We start from the raw sequence: 18,870 nt of genomic DNA, 5'->3' as shown, positions 1-18,870 counted from the left end.
TTCCAAAAAATTTTACAGTCGAGTAACGGAAAATGGGAGAATTTTTAAAACTTTTTTAGTGTTTTTTTTTCGATAAAAAATACGTTTTTTCGGAATTCTGAGTACGCCATCAAATCGTGCGTCTAATTTTACATAAAAGTCCCTTTGACACCAAATTTCTATCTCATCACCGTTCCAGGCTGAAAATTATTGAAAAACACCTCTTTTAAAGCATGTTCAAAAATGGAAGGGGTCGTACCGCCCCTCCGTCACGAGATATCAAAAAACGGACCTCGGATTCGTAATCAGGAACAAAAGTTACCCCTTAGGACAAAGTTTCACGCAAATCGAAGAGGGGTCGGGGCAACTTTTCCCGATTTCGTATGAGTTGGTAGAGAATTACCTTTTATATTTTTTAAAAGACTAATATCCAATTCAGTAATTACAACTTTAAAGACATTCAGTCGATCCAAAAATGTTTTCGCAAGACACGTTTATCGAGAAATTAAAAATGAGAGTGTGTGCGTGCAACATGGAGTTAAACTTTTCAAAGTGCCATGGTAATCTTCACAGCAACTTCACAAAAAGTTTAACTCCATGTTGCACACACTCTCACTTTTAATTTCTCAATACATTGACATGCTAGGGTGACCCAAAAAAAATGTTTTGCGAAAAAAATTGAGCTCACCCTGGATTGGATTGGTGTGTCAAACAATGATTTTAATCTAATCTAATCTAATCTAAGCTAACACAAACGCAGCCAGTCCGATGAAAGCATGCTGGAAAGTCTTGTGATTAGATTACGCCCCAAGCACTTTTCTTGTCATTATTAATAATTGTAGTACATCCGAGAACACCCGAAAATGTATTACAAAAATTAAAGCGGCCAGCCCTACTGCGTTGTGTTTACCGCAGAGAGGATTCTGAGAACGGATCACATTTCACAGAATCTACAGGGGAGGAAGGATGCGTGGACATACCGTACCAAACGCTCCAATGTCATGTTTCATGTGTGTTATATAGTAGTTATTTATGTTCAGATAAATAAAATATATAGATAATATATCAATTGCAGTTTTACAAATTACCTTGATTTTTCCTGAAAAAGAATGTTAATTAAAAGAAAAAGTAGAAGGGAAACGAAGGAAGAGTCATTAAATACTTGATCGTAAGCGGTAAATTTAAAGACCAGTTAAATATTTTTAGAAATTAGCTAAACCTTATCTTGAAATAAATCGCATTAAGTAAAAAATAACTTGTTCTGAACTTTGATTGATTTTGAAAGAAATATTTACGAAGTAATCGCAATGCAAAGAAAAAAATGTCGAGGAAATAGGGAAGCAAATATAAATTATTGCAACAAAATATAAAACATTAATCCGGCAGCACTGTCGACTCCCGCGTCACTCCCAACAGCATTAACCGTCAGCAGTCTCCCCGTTGGCTTCTCTCTCCAGGCAATCATTATCACCGCTCGCAATGATTCCAATGATGACACAGCCGCTCTCGCTCTTGGAAGCGGGAGCGTGTCTGCCAACACCACACACGCGATCGCGAACACTATCAGGCCAGCAAGAGCGCACGAACACAACTACAGTTTTTCCCTCGATTTTTCTCATCTCTTTCGTTTCCAAATCGAAGCAAACGACGCCGTTAAAATTGGCAAATCTTGTACAAAATCGTCGCAAAACCCGCATTTTCACGGTTCCCCGACCGATAACCGACCAAAACACGATCACCGTGACAATACTCGGAACATGGTCAATCGAAAGAACACGGACAATCCACAAAAATGAGAAAAAAAACGCGAAAAATTTAACAAAAAACACGGACGCCAAGCAGAACGAACTGCTCCCGATGACGGCCACGAACGAACTCCGTGTGTCAAACAATGATTTTAACAAAAAAAAAAAAAACAAACGAAAATCGTTTCGATCACGACTTACCTAAAGATGACTAATTTCCAGATATCATTTCAAAATTAATTTTGACCATTGCAAAAGTTGGTTAAAATCGCTTCGTAGTTTTCGTTTAATCAACTATAAATGAAGTTTAATAATGTTTTGGTGTAAATAAATAAGTTTATTTTTTTAAATCCGATGGTAAAATAGCATAAAAAAGCATGCGAATCATCTATGTCAAAAAAGACACTTAATATTACACATTGCATGTAAAATTTTTGTAAACACAAAAATAGTCGTAACCGCCGGGATTCAAACACAGCACCAACAGTAATGACTGGCGCCTTAGCCCGTTCGTCCACGATACCGATGAGGATTGGATGGGCTACATATGGCAGGGTGTAATATCACATAGAATTTTATAAAATAATGCAAAATTTATTTTACACCCAGGCCTTCGCAGCAGGATTACTACTTTTTTGCTGTGTAAGTCTTGTCAATAAATCTTTTTATTTACTTTTCATGATTTATTTTCACGCCATTGTGGCAATAAAAAATGACTTTCTGGCTAGAACATCTAGCTATCATTAAACGGAATTTTCACAGCTTTGTTGAACATCTCGGGTTTGAAATCGAGTTTTCAGGATCTGTAAGTGAACCCACTGTTCGAGGCCCGTAATGTTGCTCAAAGTTTTCCACTCACGTTCCGCCGTTGTCGCGACCGGAATGGGAGGAAAAGTCAAGGTAAACCGGACGCAGCTTTTCATGTTCCTTATTTTTGCTTTATTTTCAACATCTCCGTGTTGGAGGCTAGCCTACATTTTCACGGTTTCACGCGGTCGATAAAAAGCTTTTTTCTTGGGAAAACCTTTTCCGAGGCGAACGGACCTGGTTCTATTCATAACTGGGGACTGGCAGGTTTGTGTGTAAGTTCTTTTTTTATTTTGGACTCGAGATGGACAACGGACATTGCAGCAGGTAAAATATGTCAGGGATGGTCAGTTTTTTTCATTTTCATAGCCTAGAAAAATCTGTAGAAAATCATGCTATTTCTAATGTAATTCAATTGAAAAAGCATTAATTTACCATTAAACAAGGTAAAAACTCACCAAAAGTCGTCCTCCATGAGCGTTTCGATCGAGCAGGACGATGCTATCCGGACGCCGTCCCGGTTGAGGACCGCCGCCCGGTCGATGCCGCGGTCCTCGTCCTTCAGCATGTCCAGAAAGTTGCCGACGCTGTGCGTTACGGGCCGTAACGTGAACTGGCACCGCTCGTTGCGGCTTGGCAGTGGGACGGTGATGTGCGGCAGGCCCCTCACGTATCGGACGGTCACGTCTGCGAAGAAAATTGTGGTAGATGGGAGGGAAAGAAAAGTTTTTAAGAAATTTGCTCGAGCTTTGGTGAAGGGGGGGAAGAGAAATGCATTCCACCGAAAAGTGATCAATTTAGTGGAAGATTTCATTTTTTTTTGCGGGAAGAGGCATTTCTTGGACTTTTGATGTTCTTTTGGTTGAGATAATGAGCGATGTTATTTGATTTTTTCTTCTAGGTTTTTAGACAGCGATTCTCAATTTTCTTTCACCAGATAGTTTTCTTTCTCCAGATAGTTTTTACAATGTAATTACAGATGATAAGTACTAGGAGAAAAGAAAAAAATAGGAAAATTATCCTAATCAATCTACGAAAATATTCAACAAAGTTCTACTGGAAAATGCTGGTAAAAATTGAGGAAGCACGACACAAAATAAAATTACTGAATCGTTGATTTCTCAATTTCCGATTCCGTTGCTGCCTAGAACCCCAAAATAAATTGGCTGAAAATCGAAACATTTGTGCTTGTTTAACAGGCCCAAAATTGGCCTTCCGGACTGCGGGTGGAAACCAACTGAGGTTAAGGTTGGCTGCACGTGGAAAAGCCAGTTCTTTGATGTTTCTTTCTAGCGAAATCGACAAAAAGGCATTGTTTTCGAGTCGGGACAGTCCAACAGACAAGGACCCAACAACCTGTTTAACAAAAACAAAACTCTTGACAAAATCTAGGCCGAACAAACACGCAAAAAAAGAGCAACTTGAAGTTCGGAGAACATTGCAAACATATAGCAAACTCTTCAAAAACGTTCCAGCAGAGGGCCCAATACTTGAGCTTATTGTTGTTTGCCAGAAGTAAACATTCACGTGTACCAAGCAGGAGCAGAGAGAGAAAAAAAGAAGGATGAAAAACGGGAAAATGAGATTTCCGAGCAGGAGACCGGCTGAAAATGTCGAGAGGAACCGGAACGGGAACAGAGGGCACACACAGCGCTGACAGTAGCAACGCAGCAAGTACCAACACCAGCGTGCAATCCGTAGAAGAACGGCGTTAAGGGCTGAGTGAGCTATGAGGGTCTGTTTCATCAGTCAGCAAAAACAAAGAGCTGCTAAAAAGGCAGAATACAGTTTGGTGACAGTAAATTTGAGGGAACGTTTGCAGAATGTTCAACCACGGTGTCTGAAATACGTCATTAAGAATTATTATTGTTCATTTTTTAGTGTTATTTACATAAGTTGTCTGAAAATTGCAAAAATATCTGTTTGAGTACTAGAGTAAGCCATTTTTATTTGTTTTACAATCTCGTCTATAGTTTTTTTTTTATTCGTTTTGGTGAAGTTTTATGTTTCAGAAAGAATTTTCAATAGTTTTTAAATTAATTATTATTGCGACAGTATTTATTTACAGCAATCCCCCTCAAAAACAGCATTATAAAAAAATGTCCGATCAGGCTCAAAATTGAACTGGGGGTTTCTTAAAAGAAATAATTAGACCCGTATTTTTTTTTTGTTTGGCCCTTAGGGTAACCTACGCTGAGTTAGGGTGATCTGAAAAAAGTCATTTTCGTCGATTTTCGCAAAAACCACATTAGAAAAAAAATTTCAACCGAATTTAGCTCACTTAGACGCAAATGAAAGGTAATGATTGTGCTTTTAGATAAAAATAATGTTCTGGTTTCAAAAATCTAGCCTTATTTTTGAAAAGGTCGTATAAAAACTTGAAATGTAGTTTTGGCGGTCGGAGATTTTTCAGCGTTTGTAGTGCCAGACCTTTTTCGAGATATTTGAGATTTAAATAAGCTTTTTTTTGAGCAACCTTGAGTCCAAATCGACCTCACCCTGAATGGTTACGTTCAAAAAACTGATTTTTGAAGGTTTACTTCACCCACAGTTGAAAGCCGAGAGAATAGCTCTACAAAAATTTAATAGGGGGATGGCGTCGCTATTTTTAGACCACGTTTTCCACTTTTTCTCCATCAAACCGACTACTTTATCGACTTCATTTTGCTGGGCGAGATAGGACGCCGTCTATTTTTAGAAGATGACTCAGCACTTTTCCACTCTTGCACCTCAAAAAACCAGGTGGCAGCACGATGTAACGCCACGTCCCTATGGAAGAATAAACCTCTCGCGGGTGAACCACCACGAAATTGTGTTCATTTGTTTATTGAAACAGTTAATCCCATTGAGTGGTTTATATTGCCAAATGACCATCTCATATTCAACGAACTTTGGTGACCGAAGCGGCAAAGGCGCGGTTCAATATGTCAAAGGTCTTGGGTTCGAGTCTCGATATCGGCACTTTTTTTGGTTGATGAACCGTTTTGAAAATGAACCCATGTGAATAAAGCTCTCACCAATCTCGGGATTTATCCTCTTAGTCCGTTCACAGTACACAGAAAAAAAATGTGTAAATTTGGAAGCTTTAATTTTGGAAGGTTGAATATTACTCCTTTTATGATGTAATTTTACCTCAATTAAGACGGAAAAAGTGACATTACACCAGAAAAGTGGTAAAAATACACATTTTCAGAGGTAAAATTACACATTTTTTCTGACATAAAAGATGTACCCCTTCCCAGATGTTATATTACCATGATTTTTTTTTCTGTGTACCTTTATACTACCAAATTGTGTTCTTTATTCTCTCGGATGGCGCTGCATAATTGTGGGTGTTCATTAGGGTGCCCAGAAAAAATGACCCCCTGCTCCACAAGCGGAAAACGGTTTTTTGGGTAATTTTAAGCATCAGTGTAAATTCTGAGCGAAATTGGATGAGATTAACCCATTGATATCCGAGCCTAAAGTTGGTGAAAAAAATGTTTTTCATACAAAATGACTTTTTTAAATCGCTAATAACTTTTCAGGGTCGAGTTTCACAGCTTAGGGATGTTCTACAAAGTTGTAGAACATTACATTTTCAATAAGAATCTCACTTTTAGGAATATTTGGATGGAAGTAGCGCACCGTGATGACCACACCGTAAGAAACTTCGGTTTTCCATACATTTTTTCGATTTTTCCCATACAAACTTCACCTCCGAGTATCAATGGGTAAATGATGACCGATTTCGCTCATATTTGACCCAGAGTCCTAAAATAGGTCAAGGAACAATATTCAGCTTGTGGAGCGAGGTTTTGAAAAAAAGTTCCATATTCTGGGCACCCTAGTGTTCATATGCTAAATTTGATCGTAGAAGGCGTAGAATGGGAGATGAAATTTTGGAGTCATCGACAAAGCTGCTTTAATTGGCAAGCCCAACAATTTCTAGAAGACAAAAAATCGTCCCGAAAATATTCTTGAAAAGTTAGATTTTCGTAAACACCTTAATCGTTAACAAACCTAATAAAAAACAGGGCAACTCTTCCTATCTGCAACTTCTTTTCTGAAGACACACAAGCTCCAAAACTTCACAATTTTTCGGAAAATCCATTTCCACTTAATTTTGCTATCTGAAAGCCCAGGTCAGTTTAGTTTAAAAAAATATAAATCATAAGAAAAGTTTAACGGTTGAATATTACTTGAAAATGCCCACCGGTTGGTACACCCAAAGTTAAAGAACGATAGGATAGTCCTCACGAAAAGAAACGTGAGGAAAGTGATATTTTGCGAGAGTATAGTCCTCTCGCTATTCATTCTTTCATTGGAACAGTTCATCCTATTGTGTGGCTTAGGATGCCATACGGTAAAGGCACGGTTCAATATGCCGAAGGTCTTGGGTTCGAGTCTCGGAACCGGTATTTTTTTTTTGATAGATGAACTTTTTTGAAGATGAACCCATTAGTAGAGTACTCTAGGTTATTTCGGGATTTATCCTCTCAGTCCGCACACAGTACCATTTTACTACCGAATCGTGCTCTTTATTCTCTTGTATGCCGATGCCCAGTTCTGGGTTTACATGAAAAAAAAAACCCGATTTTTTTAAATTTTGTTTAAATAAAACTTTTCTTTAATACTGAAAATCGATTAATTGATTTTTGAGATATTAACCTGAGTCAAGCTGATTTGTCACCGAATTTTAGCTTTAGGAGGATGTAGGTATCTCAGCAACCAGCAGTCCAATCAACAAAGTCAAAAAGAGAGAATTGTAAAAAACTTTCCCAGTAAGTACTGAAGAATCTTTTTTGCTAAAAATAAGTTTTAACGATGCTGTACATGAGCAATTCTTTAACAAAACCGTAAATAATCGAAAATCTGCAACTTTTGAATGAATTTTCTGATCAATTTAGTGTCTTCTGCAAAGTTGTAGGTATTGTTGAGGGCTATTAAAAAAATAGGTACACGGAAAAAATTGACGGTCAAAAAAATTAGTTTTTTTTTTTCACAAATACTCCATTTCCCAAAATTTTGCCGCAGAGACATGCATTTTAAAAAATAGTTATTTTTGGAAAAAAAAACGAAATTTCTCACGTAAAATTGTGGCGACTTAATTTTTCATAAAACGAAACTATTGGCACTACGCCCCCCGGGGCATGGCCTTCCTCTAACGTGGGATTTCTGCTCCAGCGCCGCTGACGAGACAGGAGAAACCGGGACCGACGTTTTACTTCACCATCCGATAGAAGCTCAGTGGATAAGGCGGGAATCGAACCCGCGTCTCATAGCATCATCGGGATCGGCAGCCGAAGCCGCTACCCCTGCGCCACGAGACCCACATTTTTCATGTAAAACTTGAATTTGCAATCAAAAAGTACTTTACATATTTTTTGATGAAGGCCCCGTTTTCAAGACGTTTGATTTCAGCAAAATATTTGAAGTTTTTCGATTTTGAAAATAGTGACCATGAGTGACCAAAACAACTCTCCATTTTCTATTGCCGATATCTTTAAAAAATCTGTCGGATTTATTTATAATCATCTTATTCCAGGTCTTGACTAAGACTTTGATAGAAGAAGTTTAAAAAAAATCCTGTACTTGAATGTAAAAAATTCATTTTAAAATTTGTGATTTTCCGTTCGTTCTACTCAACTAATGGGGTAAGACGAACAACCCGTTGGGGCAAGAGGAACAATGCATGAAACAACATGTTATTACCACTTAGATACATCAGATTAGAATGTATTTGAAACGTTTCTTTCATTTTTATATTAAATAATAATATTTTTCAATAAATTTGATCGTTTTTACGAAATAAAATGTTGCTTAGATGATAAATAGTAAATTTTCATGATATCACTTAATTTGCATTGTCATTTTTTTAACAATTGTTTATCATTTTTTAAGTATTTTTATGTATTAATTTCCCAATAAAATATGTTGTTGCAGCAATTCGTATTATTTTCCATACTAAAAATACATTTGGTACACTTGCCCCATCTGAACAAGATTTTTCAAAAGCTCCTAACAAAAATAACCAAAAGTTAAATCATACTTTATAATAGATGCAAGTCATTGGTAGGGACACTACTGATCTAGGAATAATAGCATTTTGATAAAATGAGCCTTAAAACAAAGAAAACAAAGATTTTGAAAAAAACTTCATTAAATCTTATGCCCCGTGGCATAGGATCGTTTTGGCGGTTATGTGGTAGTAGAATCAGCTAATTGCATTGCTAGCAAAAATTCCTCATACTGGAAATAATCAAAATTGTAAAAATTACGGCCGTACCAGCGATTGTTCCTCTTGCCCCACCTTCCCTATGGCTATGGTTTTTGTCCCTTAAACCATATCAAAAAATATGTTTTTTTTATGTTCAAAAGTTACAGATTTTCGCATATTTACGAACCATTTTTGTATGGACAGCTTTCCAAATTGTACACCCAAAGTTTAAGAACGAGGCGATAGTCCTCACGAAAATAAACGTGAGGAAAGTGCTATTTTGCGAAAGTATAGTCCTCTCGCGTGTTCATTCATTCATTGGAACAGTGGCTTATATGGACAAATGACTGCCATTTTGTCACCGAATCATGGTGGCCCATACGGCAAAGGCACGGTTCAATAAGCCGAAGGTCTTGGGTTCGAGTCTCAGTACCGGTACTTTTTTTTTGATAGATGATCTTTTTTTGAAAAGATACCATTTTCGAGATGGTATTTTGTGCGTTTTCAAATCGTGATCCAGAGTCCAAAAATACATTTTGGAACGAAGTTTTACGAAAATCGACATTAGATCGTGACAGATGACAGTTGTGTGGGCCGAAGGAGTTTGACTATAATAGATTTAATCCGAATCAATCATTTGGAAGTTAATAATTTGTTGGTGAATCGATACGTTTCTAACACTTAATTGTGCAAATTGTCTTCTTATGCATTAGTCCAATTAACTTTGATATTTAGCTCACGCTCAGCAGTACAGGATGATTAATTCATCCCCCGGAAAGGCCCATAAAGTTTGTAGAAAATTTCTAGACGCATTCAATTACGAGCTCCGAAGGAAAATTCACCACGCGGGGGTGGTGTTTGCGATAACGAATGAATATCAAGTAAGTGTGTGTGTGTCTATGACACGCTCTCTCTTCTTCTACTTTCCACACAGCCGTAGCTTATAGTTAAGTGTAGTCAACTAACCTAGCAAAAGTGCGACTTTATAACGCGTACGGGCGTAATTATCGTATAATCTTTATCACCGCCCCCACCCACCTTGGAGCTAGCACACAGATAAAAATGATGGTAATATTCATCAGAAAATGGTGACAGATTTAGTGTAAAAAAAAAATGATTAATTTTACCCCAGAAAATGATGAATTTTCATCAATTTTGAAGAATATTCATCAGGTTCACATTTTTACACATTTTTTATGTAATATTACTCAAAAAAAGAGGTAATATTCAACCTACCAAATTTTCAACATTTCAAAATTCAACTTTTTTTTTCTGTGCAGAGAGCGCATTTGTTCTGGAACTGCACTTGAGCTAGTAATTATGGGGGCCAAGTGCTCTTCAATTATGCTGCCGTCGAAAGCGTGCAGCATTTATTAATTGTACTCTTGTTTGTTTGCAGAAGGAGAAATACTTGAGTGTCCCCCCCACAGTTAAACAATGTATCGTTTGATTCAGCAGAAAACAAAAAGGAAGAGCGTTGATTTTCCGGATTAGAACGCACTTGGCGAAGCGATGAATTCAATTTTCGACGCGGGTCTACCCTGGCAAAAGGGATCCTGTTGCTTGATTAAACCGCTTTTTCCTTTGAGTCGTGGGGGACCACTTTTTTTCCGGGCAGAGAGAAAAAGATCCGAAGGTTAGCTGACGAAGTGAAAAATTGGACGGAAAATTTGGGGACCAAATCCACAGATAAGGTACAGTTAAGGATATTTTCTTAGTTTTTTTTGTGATTTATGATTGAATTTGTTTAAATAAATTCGTATCTCAAAGAAAACATTATTTTGTTATTTTTGTTTTTTGAAATTTTAAAAACAGAATTACAATACTTTCCTTTCACTAAAGAAAATAAAGTAAAAAATCCTTAACATTCCCTGAGAGCATCCTAATTCTCCCCAACTACACGGATAGAAATCCTGTCCGGGAAATCGACAACATTGTTCTCGATTCGTTCTGAAATTCGTTTCAGAATGTTGTCGACCAGTCGTCCGGTAACATTTGCATCAAAATCGAGAACAATGTTGTTGATTTTGAGTCGTCACGGTTGGTGACGCCTGGCAAAACAGAAAGCACGCAGCCATCCCGAACGATTTATTCGGTTTTTGAATTGACCGTTGGATTTGGTTTTGAATTGACCGTTGGATATTTCTTTTGGTTCAGTAAAAGTTGATTCGTTTTTTTTATTTAGTGAGGCAAAAAATACATCATTAATTAAAAAACTACTATTTGTGTGTGTGTGTGTGTGTGTGTGTGTGTGTGTGTGTGTGTGTGTGTGTGTGTGTGTGTGTGTGTGTGTGTGTGTATTTGGAATATGGGAATACAAGAAATTTAGGAATTTGGGAATATGGGAATTTAGGAAATTGGGAATTTGGGATTTTGGGAATTTGAGAATTTGGGAATATGGAAATTTGGGAATTTGGGAATATGGGAATTTGGGATTTTGGGAATTTGTGAATTTGTGAATTTGTGAATTTGTGAATTGGGGAATTTGGGATTTTGGGAATTCGGATATTTGGGAATTTAGGAATTTGAGAATTTAGGAATTTGGGAATTTAGGAATTAAGGAATTTGAGGATTTGAGAATTTAAGAATTTAGAAATTTGGGAATGTAAGAATTTGTGAATTTGGGATTTTGGGAATTTGGAAATTTGGGAATCTAGAAATTTGAGAATTTAGGAATTTAGGAATTAAGGAATTTAGGGATTTGAGAATTTAAGAATTTGGGAATTTGGGAATTGAAGAATTAGGGAATTTGGGAATTGGGGAATTTGAAAATTTAGGAATTTGGGAATTTGGGAATTGAAGAATTAGGGGATTTGGAAATTTGGGAATTTAAGAATTTGTGAATTTGGATTTGGGAATTAAGGAATTTGAGAATTTAGGAATTAAGGGAATTGAAAATTTAAGAATTTAGGAATTTGGGAATTGAAGAATTAGGGGATTTGGGAATTTGGGAATTGAAGAATTAGGGAATTTGGGAATTTGAGAATTTGGGAATTTGAGAATTTGGGAATTTGGGAATTTGGGAATTTAGGAATTTAGGAATTTAGGAATTTGGGAATTTAAGAATTTGGGAATTTGTGAATTTTGAAAATTGGGAATTTGAGAATTTGGGAATTAAGGAACTTGGGAATTTAGGAATTTAGGAATTCAGGAATTTAGAAATTTAGGAATTTAGGAATTCAGGAATTTAGGAATTTAGGAATTGAGGAATTTTGGAATTTAGGAATTTAGGAATTTAGGAATTTGAGAATTTAGGCATTTAGAAATTTGGGAATGTAAGAATTTGTGAATTTGGGATTTTGGGAATTTGGAAATTTGGGAATCTAGAAATTTGAGAATTTAGGAATTTAGGAATTAAGGAATTTAGGGATTTGAGAATTTAAGAATTTGGGAATTTGGGAATTGAAGAATAAGGGAATTTGGGAATTGGGGAATTTGAGAATTTAGGAATTTAGGAATTTGGGAATTCGGGAATTTGGGAATTTGGGAATTTAGGAATTTGGGAATTCAAGAATTTGGGAATTTGGGAATTTTGAAAATTGGGAATTTGAGAATTTGGGAATTTAGGAACTTGGGAATTTAGGAATTTAGGAATTTAGGAATTAAGGAATTAAGGAATTTAGGTATTTAGGAATTTGAGAATTTAGGAATTTAGAAATTTGGGAATGTAAGAATTTGTGAATTTGGGATTTTGGGAATTTGGAAATTTGGGAATCTAGAAATTTGAGAATTTAGGAATTTGGGAATTTAGGAATTAAGGAATTTAGGGATTTGAGAATTTAAGAATTTGGGAATTGAAGAATTAGGGAATTGGGGAATTTGAGAATTTGGGAATTTAGGAATTTGGGAATTCGGGAATTTGGGAATTTAGGAATTTGGGAATTTAAGAATTTGGGAATTTGGGAATTTTGGAAATTGGGAATTTGAGAATTTGGGAATTTAGGAACTTGGGAATTTAGGAATTTAGGAATTTAGGAATTTGGGAATTTAGGAATTTAGGAATTTAGGAATTTGAGAATTTAGGAATTTAGAAATGTAAGAATTTGTGAATTTGGGATTTTGGGAATTTGGAAATTTGGGAATCTAGAAATTTGAGAATTTAGGAATTTGGGAATTTAGGAATTAAGGAATTTAGGGATTTGAGAATTTAAGAATTTGGGAATTTGGGAATTAAAGAATTAGGGAATTTGGGAATTGGGGAATTTGAGAATTTGGGAATTTAGGAATTTGGGAATTCGGGAATTTGGGAATTTGGGAATTTAGGAATTTGGGAATTTAAGAATTTGGGAATTTTGGAAACTGGGAATTTGAGAATATGGGAATTTAGGAACTTGGGAATTTAGGAATTTAGGAATTTAGGAATTTAGGAATTTAGGAATTCAGGAATTTAGGAATTAAGGAATTTAGGAATTAAGGAATTTAGGAATTTAGGAATTTGAGAATTTAGGAATTTAGAAATTTAGGAATGTAAGAATTTGTGAATTTGGGATTTTGGGAATTTGGAAATTTGGGAATCTAGAAATTTGAGAATTTAGGAATTTGGGAATTTAGGAATTAAGGAATTTAGGGATTTGAGAATTTAAGTATTTGGGAATTGAAGAATTAGGGAATTTGGGAATTGGGGAATTTGAGAACTTGGGAATTTAGGAATTTGGGAATTCAGGAATTTGGGAATTTAGGAATTTGGGAATTTGGGAATTTAAGAATTTGGGAATTTGGGAATTTTGGAAATTGGGAATTTGAGAATTTGGGAATTCAGGAACTTGGGAATTTAGGAATTTAGGAATTTATGAACAAAGGAATTTAGGAATAAAGGAATTTAGAAATAAAGGAATTTAGGAATGTAGGAATTTACGAATATAGGAATTTAGGAATTTAGGAATTCAGGAATTTGAGAATTTAGGAATTTAGAAAATTGGGAATATAAGAATTTGTGAATTTGGGAATTTGGGGACTTGGGAATTTAGGAATTTAAGAATTTAAGAATTTGGGAATTTGTAAATTGGAGAATTTGGGAATTAGTGAATTTGTCAATTTGGGAATTGAAGAATTTGGTAATTTTGGAATTTGAAAATTGAAGAATTTGTTAATTTGGGAATTTAAGAATTTGGAAATTTGGGATTTTGGGAATTTTGGAATTTGAGAATTACGGAATTTAGGAATTTGGGAATTTGGGAATTTAAGAATTTGGGAATAAGTGAATCTGTTAATTTGGGAATTTAAGAATTTGTTAATTTGGGAATTTGGGATTTAAGAATTTGGGAATTTGGGATTTTGGAATTTTGGGAATTTTGGAATTTGAGAATTACGGAATTTGGGAATGTGTGAATTTGGGAATTTTTTGAATTTGGGAACTTAGGAATTTAAGAATTTGGGAATTGGTGAATAAGTGAATTTGTAAATTTGGGAATTCAGGAATTTAAGAATTTAGGAATTTAGAAATTAAGTTATTTCAGAAATTTAGGAACTAAGGAATTTAGGAATTTAAAAATGTAGGAATTTTGGAATTTTTGAATTCTTGAAGTTTTGAATTTTAAAATTTTCGAATTTTGGAATTTTGATATTTTGAAATTTTGGAATTTTGAATTTTGGAATTTCGGAACTTTGTAATTTTGTAATTTTTGAATTTTGGAATTTTGGAATTTTAGAATTTTGGAATTTTGGAATTTTGGAATTTTGGAATTTTGAAATTTTGGAATTTTGGAATTCTGGAATTTTTGAATTTTTGAATTTTTGAATTTTTGAATTTTAGAATTTAAAATTTTAGAATTTTAGAATTTTAGAATTTTAGAATTTTAGAATTTTAGAAATTTAGAATTTTAGAATTTTAGAATTTTAGAATTTTAGAATTTTAGAATTTTAGAATTTTAGAATTTTAGAATTTTAGAATTTTAGAATTTTAGAATTTTAGAATTTTAGAATTTTAGAATTTTAGAATTTTAGAATTTTAGAATTTTAGAATTTTAGAATTTTAGAATTTTAGAATTTTAGAATTTTAGAATTTTATAATTTTATTTTAAATTTTAGAATTTTAGAATTTCAGAATTTTAGAATTTTAGAATTTTAGAATTTTAGAATTTTAGAATTTTAGAATTTTAGAATTTTAGAATTTTAGAATTTTAAAATTTTAAAATTTTAGAATTTTAAAATTTTAGAATTTTAGAATTTTAGAATTTTAGAATTTTAGAATTTTAGAATTTTAGAATTTTAGAGGAGGAGGAGGAGGAGGAGGAGGAGGAGGAGGAGGAGGAGGAGGAGGAGGAGGAGGAGGAGGAGGAGGAGGAGGAGGAGGAGAGGAGGAGGAGGAGGAGGAGGAGGAGGAGGAGGAGGAGGAGGAGGAGGAGGAGGAGGAGGAGGAGGAGGAGGAGGAGGAGGAGAGGAGGAGGAGGAGGAGGAGGAGGAGGAGGAGGAGGAGGAGGAGGAGGAGGAGGAGGAGGAGGAGGAGGAGGAGGAGGAGGAGGAGGAGGAGGAGGAGGAGGAGGAGGAGGAGGAGGAGGAGGAGGAGGAGGAGGAGGAGGAGGAGGAGGAGGAGGAGGAGGAGGAGGAGGAGGAGGAGGAGGAGGAGGAGGAGGAGGAGGAGGAGGAGGAGGAGGAGGAGGAGGAGGAGGAGGAGGAGGAGGAGGAGGAGGAGGAGGATGCGCTCGCAGCTTGGTTTGTTTTGTCCCCGTCGCCTGTTCAAATCTCGTTGCTTTCGACGGTGGCAGTCTGTTCTTTGTCACTACGAAAAATCATTCCGTGGTACGCCTTCTCAAGGATGCCCCTGGGCAATGGTCAGATTCGTGGTCAAAGGCATCTGGAAAAAGGCAGCGTCGCTGTCTATTGAGGGAAAAGGATGATTAAATTGTGAGATTTTGGGAAGCTAGAATCTTTCAAACTTACCACACTTTTTGGAAACACGATTTAACGGTATTGGACGCTCCTCGTGGTGCGAGGTCCGAATCCGTCCTCTTTTGATTCCGCAGTCCGTGTCCACTTTGCCTTAAGAGTGAGCTTACTAGGGGCCGGGCTCCGCGGAAATCCGCCGCTAGCTTCGGCACCGACATTGCCCGGGCAGTGCAGGTACTTTCACCACCGGTTCCAAAGCGCACCTCATTTTGGCCAACACTCGAAAAAAACAAAACATAAACAAACTGTCGCAGGTTGGGAATTCGGTTACGGTTTTGGTTGCGTTTGACAGTTGTTACGATCGAAAAAAAATGAGGAAAGCGAGGGGCGCTTTCGAAAACAAAATGTTTCGAAAGTGATGAAAATGTTGTCGTTTTTGAAAACATTTGAAACGAAATCGAAAACAAACGATGTTATCGATTTCAACACAATTTGGTTTCGGTATTGCGGACCGGATTTCTATCCGTGTACCCACATCCCCCACCAAACCCCATGTAAAAGGACCAAACCAAAAAGCAGACAGTCTGAGAACCACCGTCGAACCGCTTGTTAACGGTGGCGCTTGTTCTTCCGTCAGGGAATTTTCTGCCAGCGCCAGCATCCATCAATTATCCTCCTTTTTGGAAGAAACAACACACCGGCAAGAGCGCTAACTAACTTCTTCAATCACGTGCAAAATTAATCTCAATTAAGCTGCTTTCCCCCCGTCGGCGAAAAGTGGGAAGGGGTGGGCGCTTTCAAAGCGTTTTGTCACGCTTTTCGGCAAACCAAATGATCCTTACGTTTGCAACTTTCTTCACTCGAAGGAGACTCAATCGAGCAGATATCTTTTTGAGGGAAATAGAGCCGTGAACGGCTTAATCTAGTCCGGCGTTCAATGGCCGATTATAATGAGAGAGGGTTGATAATTTTGCATTTATTAGTAGCTGCCAGCACTGGGCTTTAAACTCGAGAGAAAGATAAGGTAAATTTCGTGCCAAGATGGTATCGATGCTGGCGGTTTTAACGATCGCGAAGGAAACAATGAATATTTTGCAAGGGCCTTTACATGAAAAAAGTCATATCACGGAGTTACTCTGTGGTTTTACACCTCCTGGCCAGTCAACGGGTATTTATGAATGGATGAGTGGAAAGCGTGCGTTTTTTTTGTGTGGTGCCTTCAACATGGTCGAAGATTCCAAATACCGATACAGCAAGCAATATTTAAATTTATCCATTCAACCATGTAGTTTCTTTTTCAACCATTTGTTTTGGTAAAATTTGTGCACTACACAGCAAAAAAAAGTTCAATTTTAAATGTTGAAATTTTGGCTGGTTGAATATTACCTCTTTTTGAGTAATATTACTCAAAAAATGTGTAATAATATTTGAACCTGATGAAAATATATCAGAAACTGATGAAAATTCACCAATTCCTGATGTAATACTACACACATATTTTTTAGGTAGAAATACTCAAAAAAGAGAAAAATATTCAATCAACCAAATCTGTAAAAAAAATCTGTGTATCTCATGCAAAGATGCAAGTCATGACTTTTGATTGAACCATTAAAAATTTATTTCAAGTTTTTGTCTTTCCCCTCTTTAAAAATTCCTGTAAAACTCTGGGGGCAAAAAATTATTACTGCGGAAAAATTAAATTTTTAATAAAAAGCTTGTACAATGCATTAGTTCTACCCAACTCCCCAGAGTTCCCATTTCTATTTCTATTCAATCATCCCCCAGAGCGGTCCATTCTGCAGAATCCCTTTCCCCAGAATGACCCATTTCCCATTTTATAGAAAGAAGGGCTAAGATTTCACTTTTTTTGTTGTGCTAACCGCTTACAAATGTTGAAATTTTCCTTCTTTGGAAAAAGGACTTGACTTGTGATAACTGCTAACACAAATTTAATTTACCTTAAGCACTTGTAACTTGTAAAGAGGAGTTATGCAGAATGGCATTATGCCAAATGGGAAACATAACTGGGGATTGTGTCACGTTTCCCAGAAAACCATTCCCTCGAAAACCATTCCCCAGAAAACCATTCCCCGGAAATGTTTCGTTCTCGAAAAATATTAAGTATTGATGCAAAGTAATTTCAAAGATAAGATTTTTTCGAATTTCTTAGAAAATATAAAATTGGACTATGGAACTTTATCCATTCCAAAAAACAAAATCCTTTCTTTTTTTGACAACAATTCTTGAAAAAAAAAAAAAAAAAATAATAGAAAATGTAAAATCGGCCCACGACTCGTTCTATTATTGTTAGAAATTTTCCCTTCTTTTCCAGTCATGTTAAAATATACAAGTTTTACAAATGCCGAATAAATTGCAGTTTCTTTTTATTTTTCCGTGAATGCTAGTTTTATTTTGTATAGAGGAAAAATACTTACATTTTTAGGCTAAGTGATTTTTCAATGCAAATTTCACGGGACCCTCAATTTCAAAATACCAAATTTCACGGAATGAACGTGACTCTGTAAATCTAATTTTTAAATTATAGAAACTACTTTTTATGCGTCATCATATGTTATTTTTAGTAAACTTAAACAAATGAAAACTTTTCCTAATTACCAATAATAGTTTCCACGTAGTTTATGGATAGGCTCTACATATATTTTGAAACGAAATTTATGGAACGCGTATTTTCATTTATTGAACTGTTGTTTTTTATAAGTTTCCGCTGATTTGCTTTTATATTATCTTTTAACATTTTATTAAATATCATATCAAAGCAAGATTTAGCAATCATGATTGAAATAATTTGAGTTTTCAGCGACATTTTGTCCAGTAAAAATATGTTTTAAGGTTTTCATCTCTATTTTTAAAAACTCAATAAACTTAACAGGCAAAAGTAATTCAATTGTAACGAAATCTTCAAAATATAATTGAAAATCAGAAATTAATTAAAAATGTACTTTTTAGCTTCCACGGGAACCATCCACCCAAACAATCAAATATCTTGAAAATCAAACAAGATTCAGAAAAATCTTAAATGTTTTTTAAAAGATGATTTTAACCAAGCTTTATTTTTTTATTATTCCTTTCAAATAAAATAGTACCAAATTGTTTAGATTGAAAAGATAAAATTTGTAAAAAATAATACTATTTTATTATTATAATGGCAATCAAATGATGATTGATGATATCATGATGATTTCGAGAATATGTGTTTTACCTTGACTGATTTTTATTAAAATCATTTAAGTATTCAGCATTCACTTCTCAGTAAATGTCGAAACAATTTTATTTTAATGTATGTTTTGCTTACAG

General features: G+C 35.5%; 1 protein-coding gene across 4 annotated transcripts in view; it reads right to left on the bottom strand.

The window, feature by feature from the left end:
- Nucleotides 1–18,870, bottom strand: part of LOC6053063 (calcium uniporter protein, mitochondrial) — a 249,056-nt gene that overhangs the window by 39,972 nt on the left and 190,214 nt on the right. For all 4 annotated transcript variants that reach the window (XM_038265288.1, XM_038265289.1, XM_038265291.1 and 1 more), the window contains exon 4: nt 2,990–3,218. In XM_038265288.1, the coding sequence (XP_038121216.1) occupies nt 2,990–3,218 (229 nt within the window). The remainder of the gene's footprint in view (nt 1–2,989; nt 3,219–18,870) is intronic.

This window comes from Culex quinquefasciatus, chromosome 3 (assembly GCF_015732765.1).
Source record: "Culex quinquefasciatus strain JHB chromosome 3, VPISU_Cqui_1.0_pri_paternal, whole genome shotgun sequence".
Taxonomy (NCBI): Eukaryota; Metazoa; Arthropoda; class Insecta; order Diptera; family Culicidae; genus Culex; species Culex quinquefasciatus.
The sequence above is the reverse complement of the archived record's forward strand: the minus strand, read 5'-3'. Positions and strand labels throughout refer to the sequence as shown.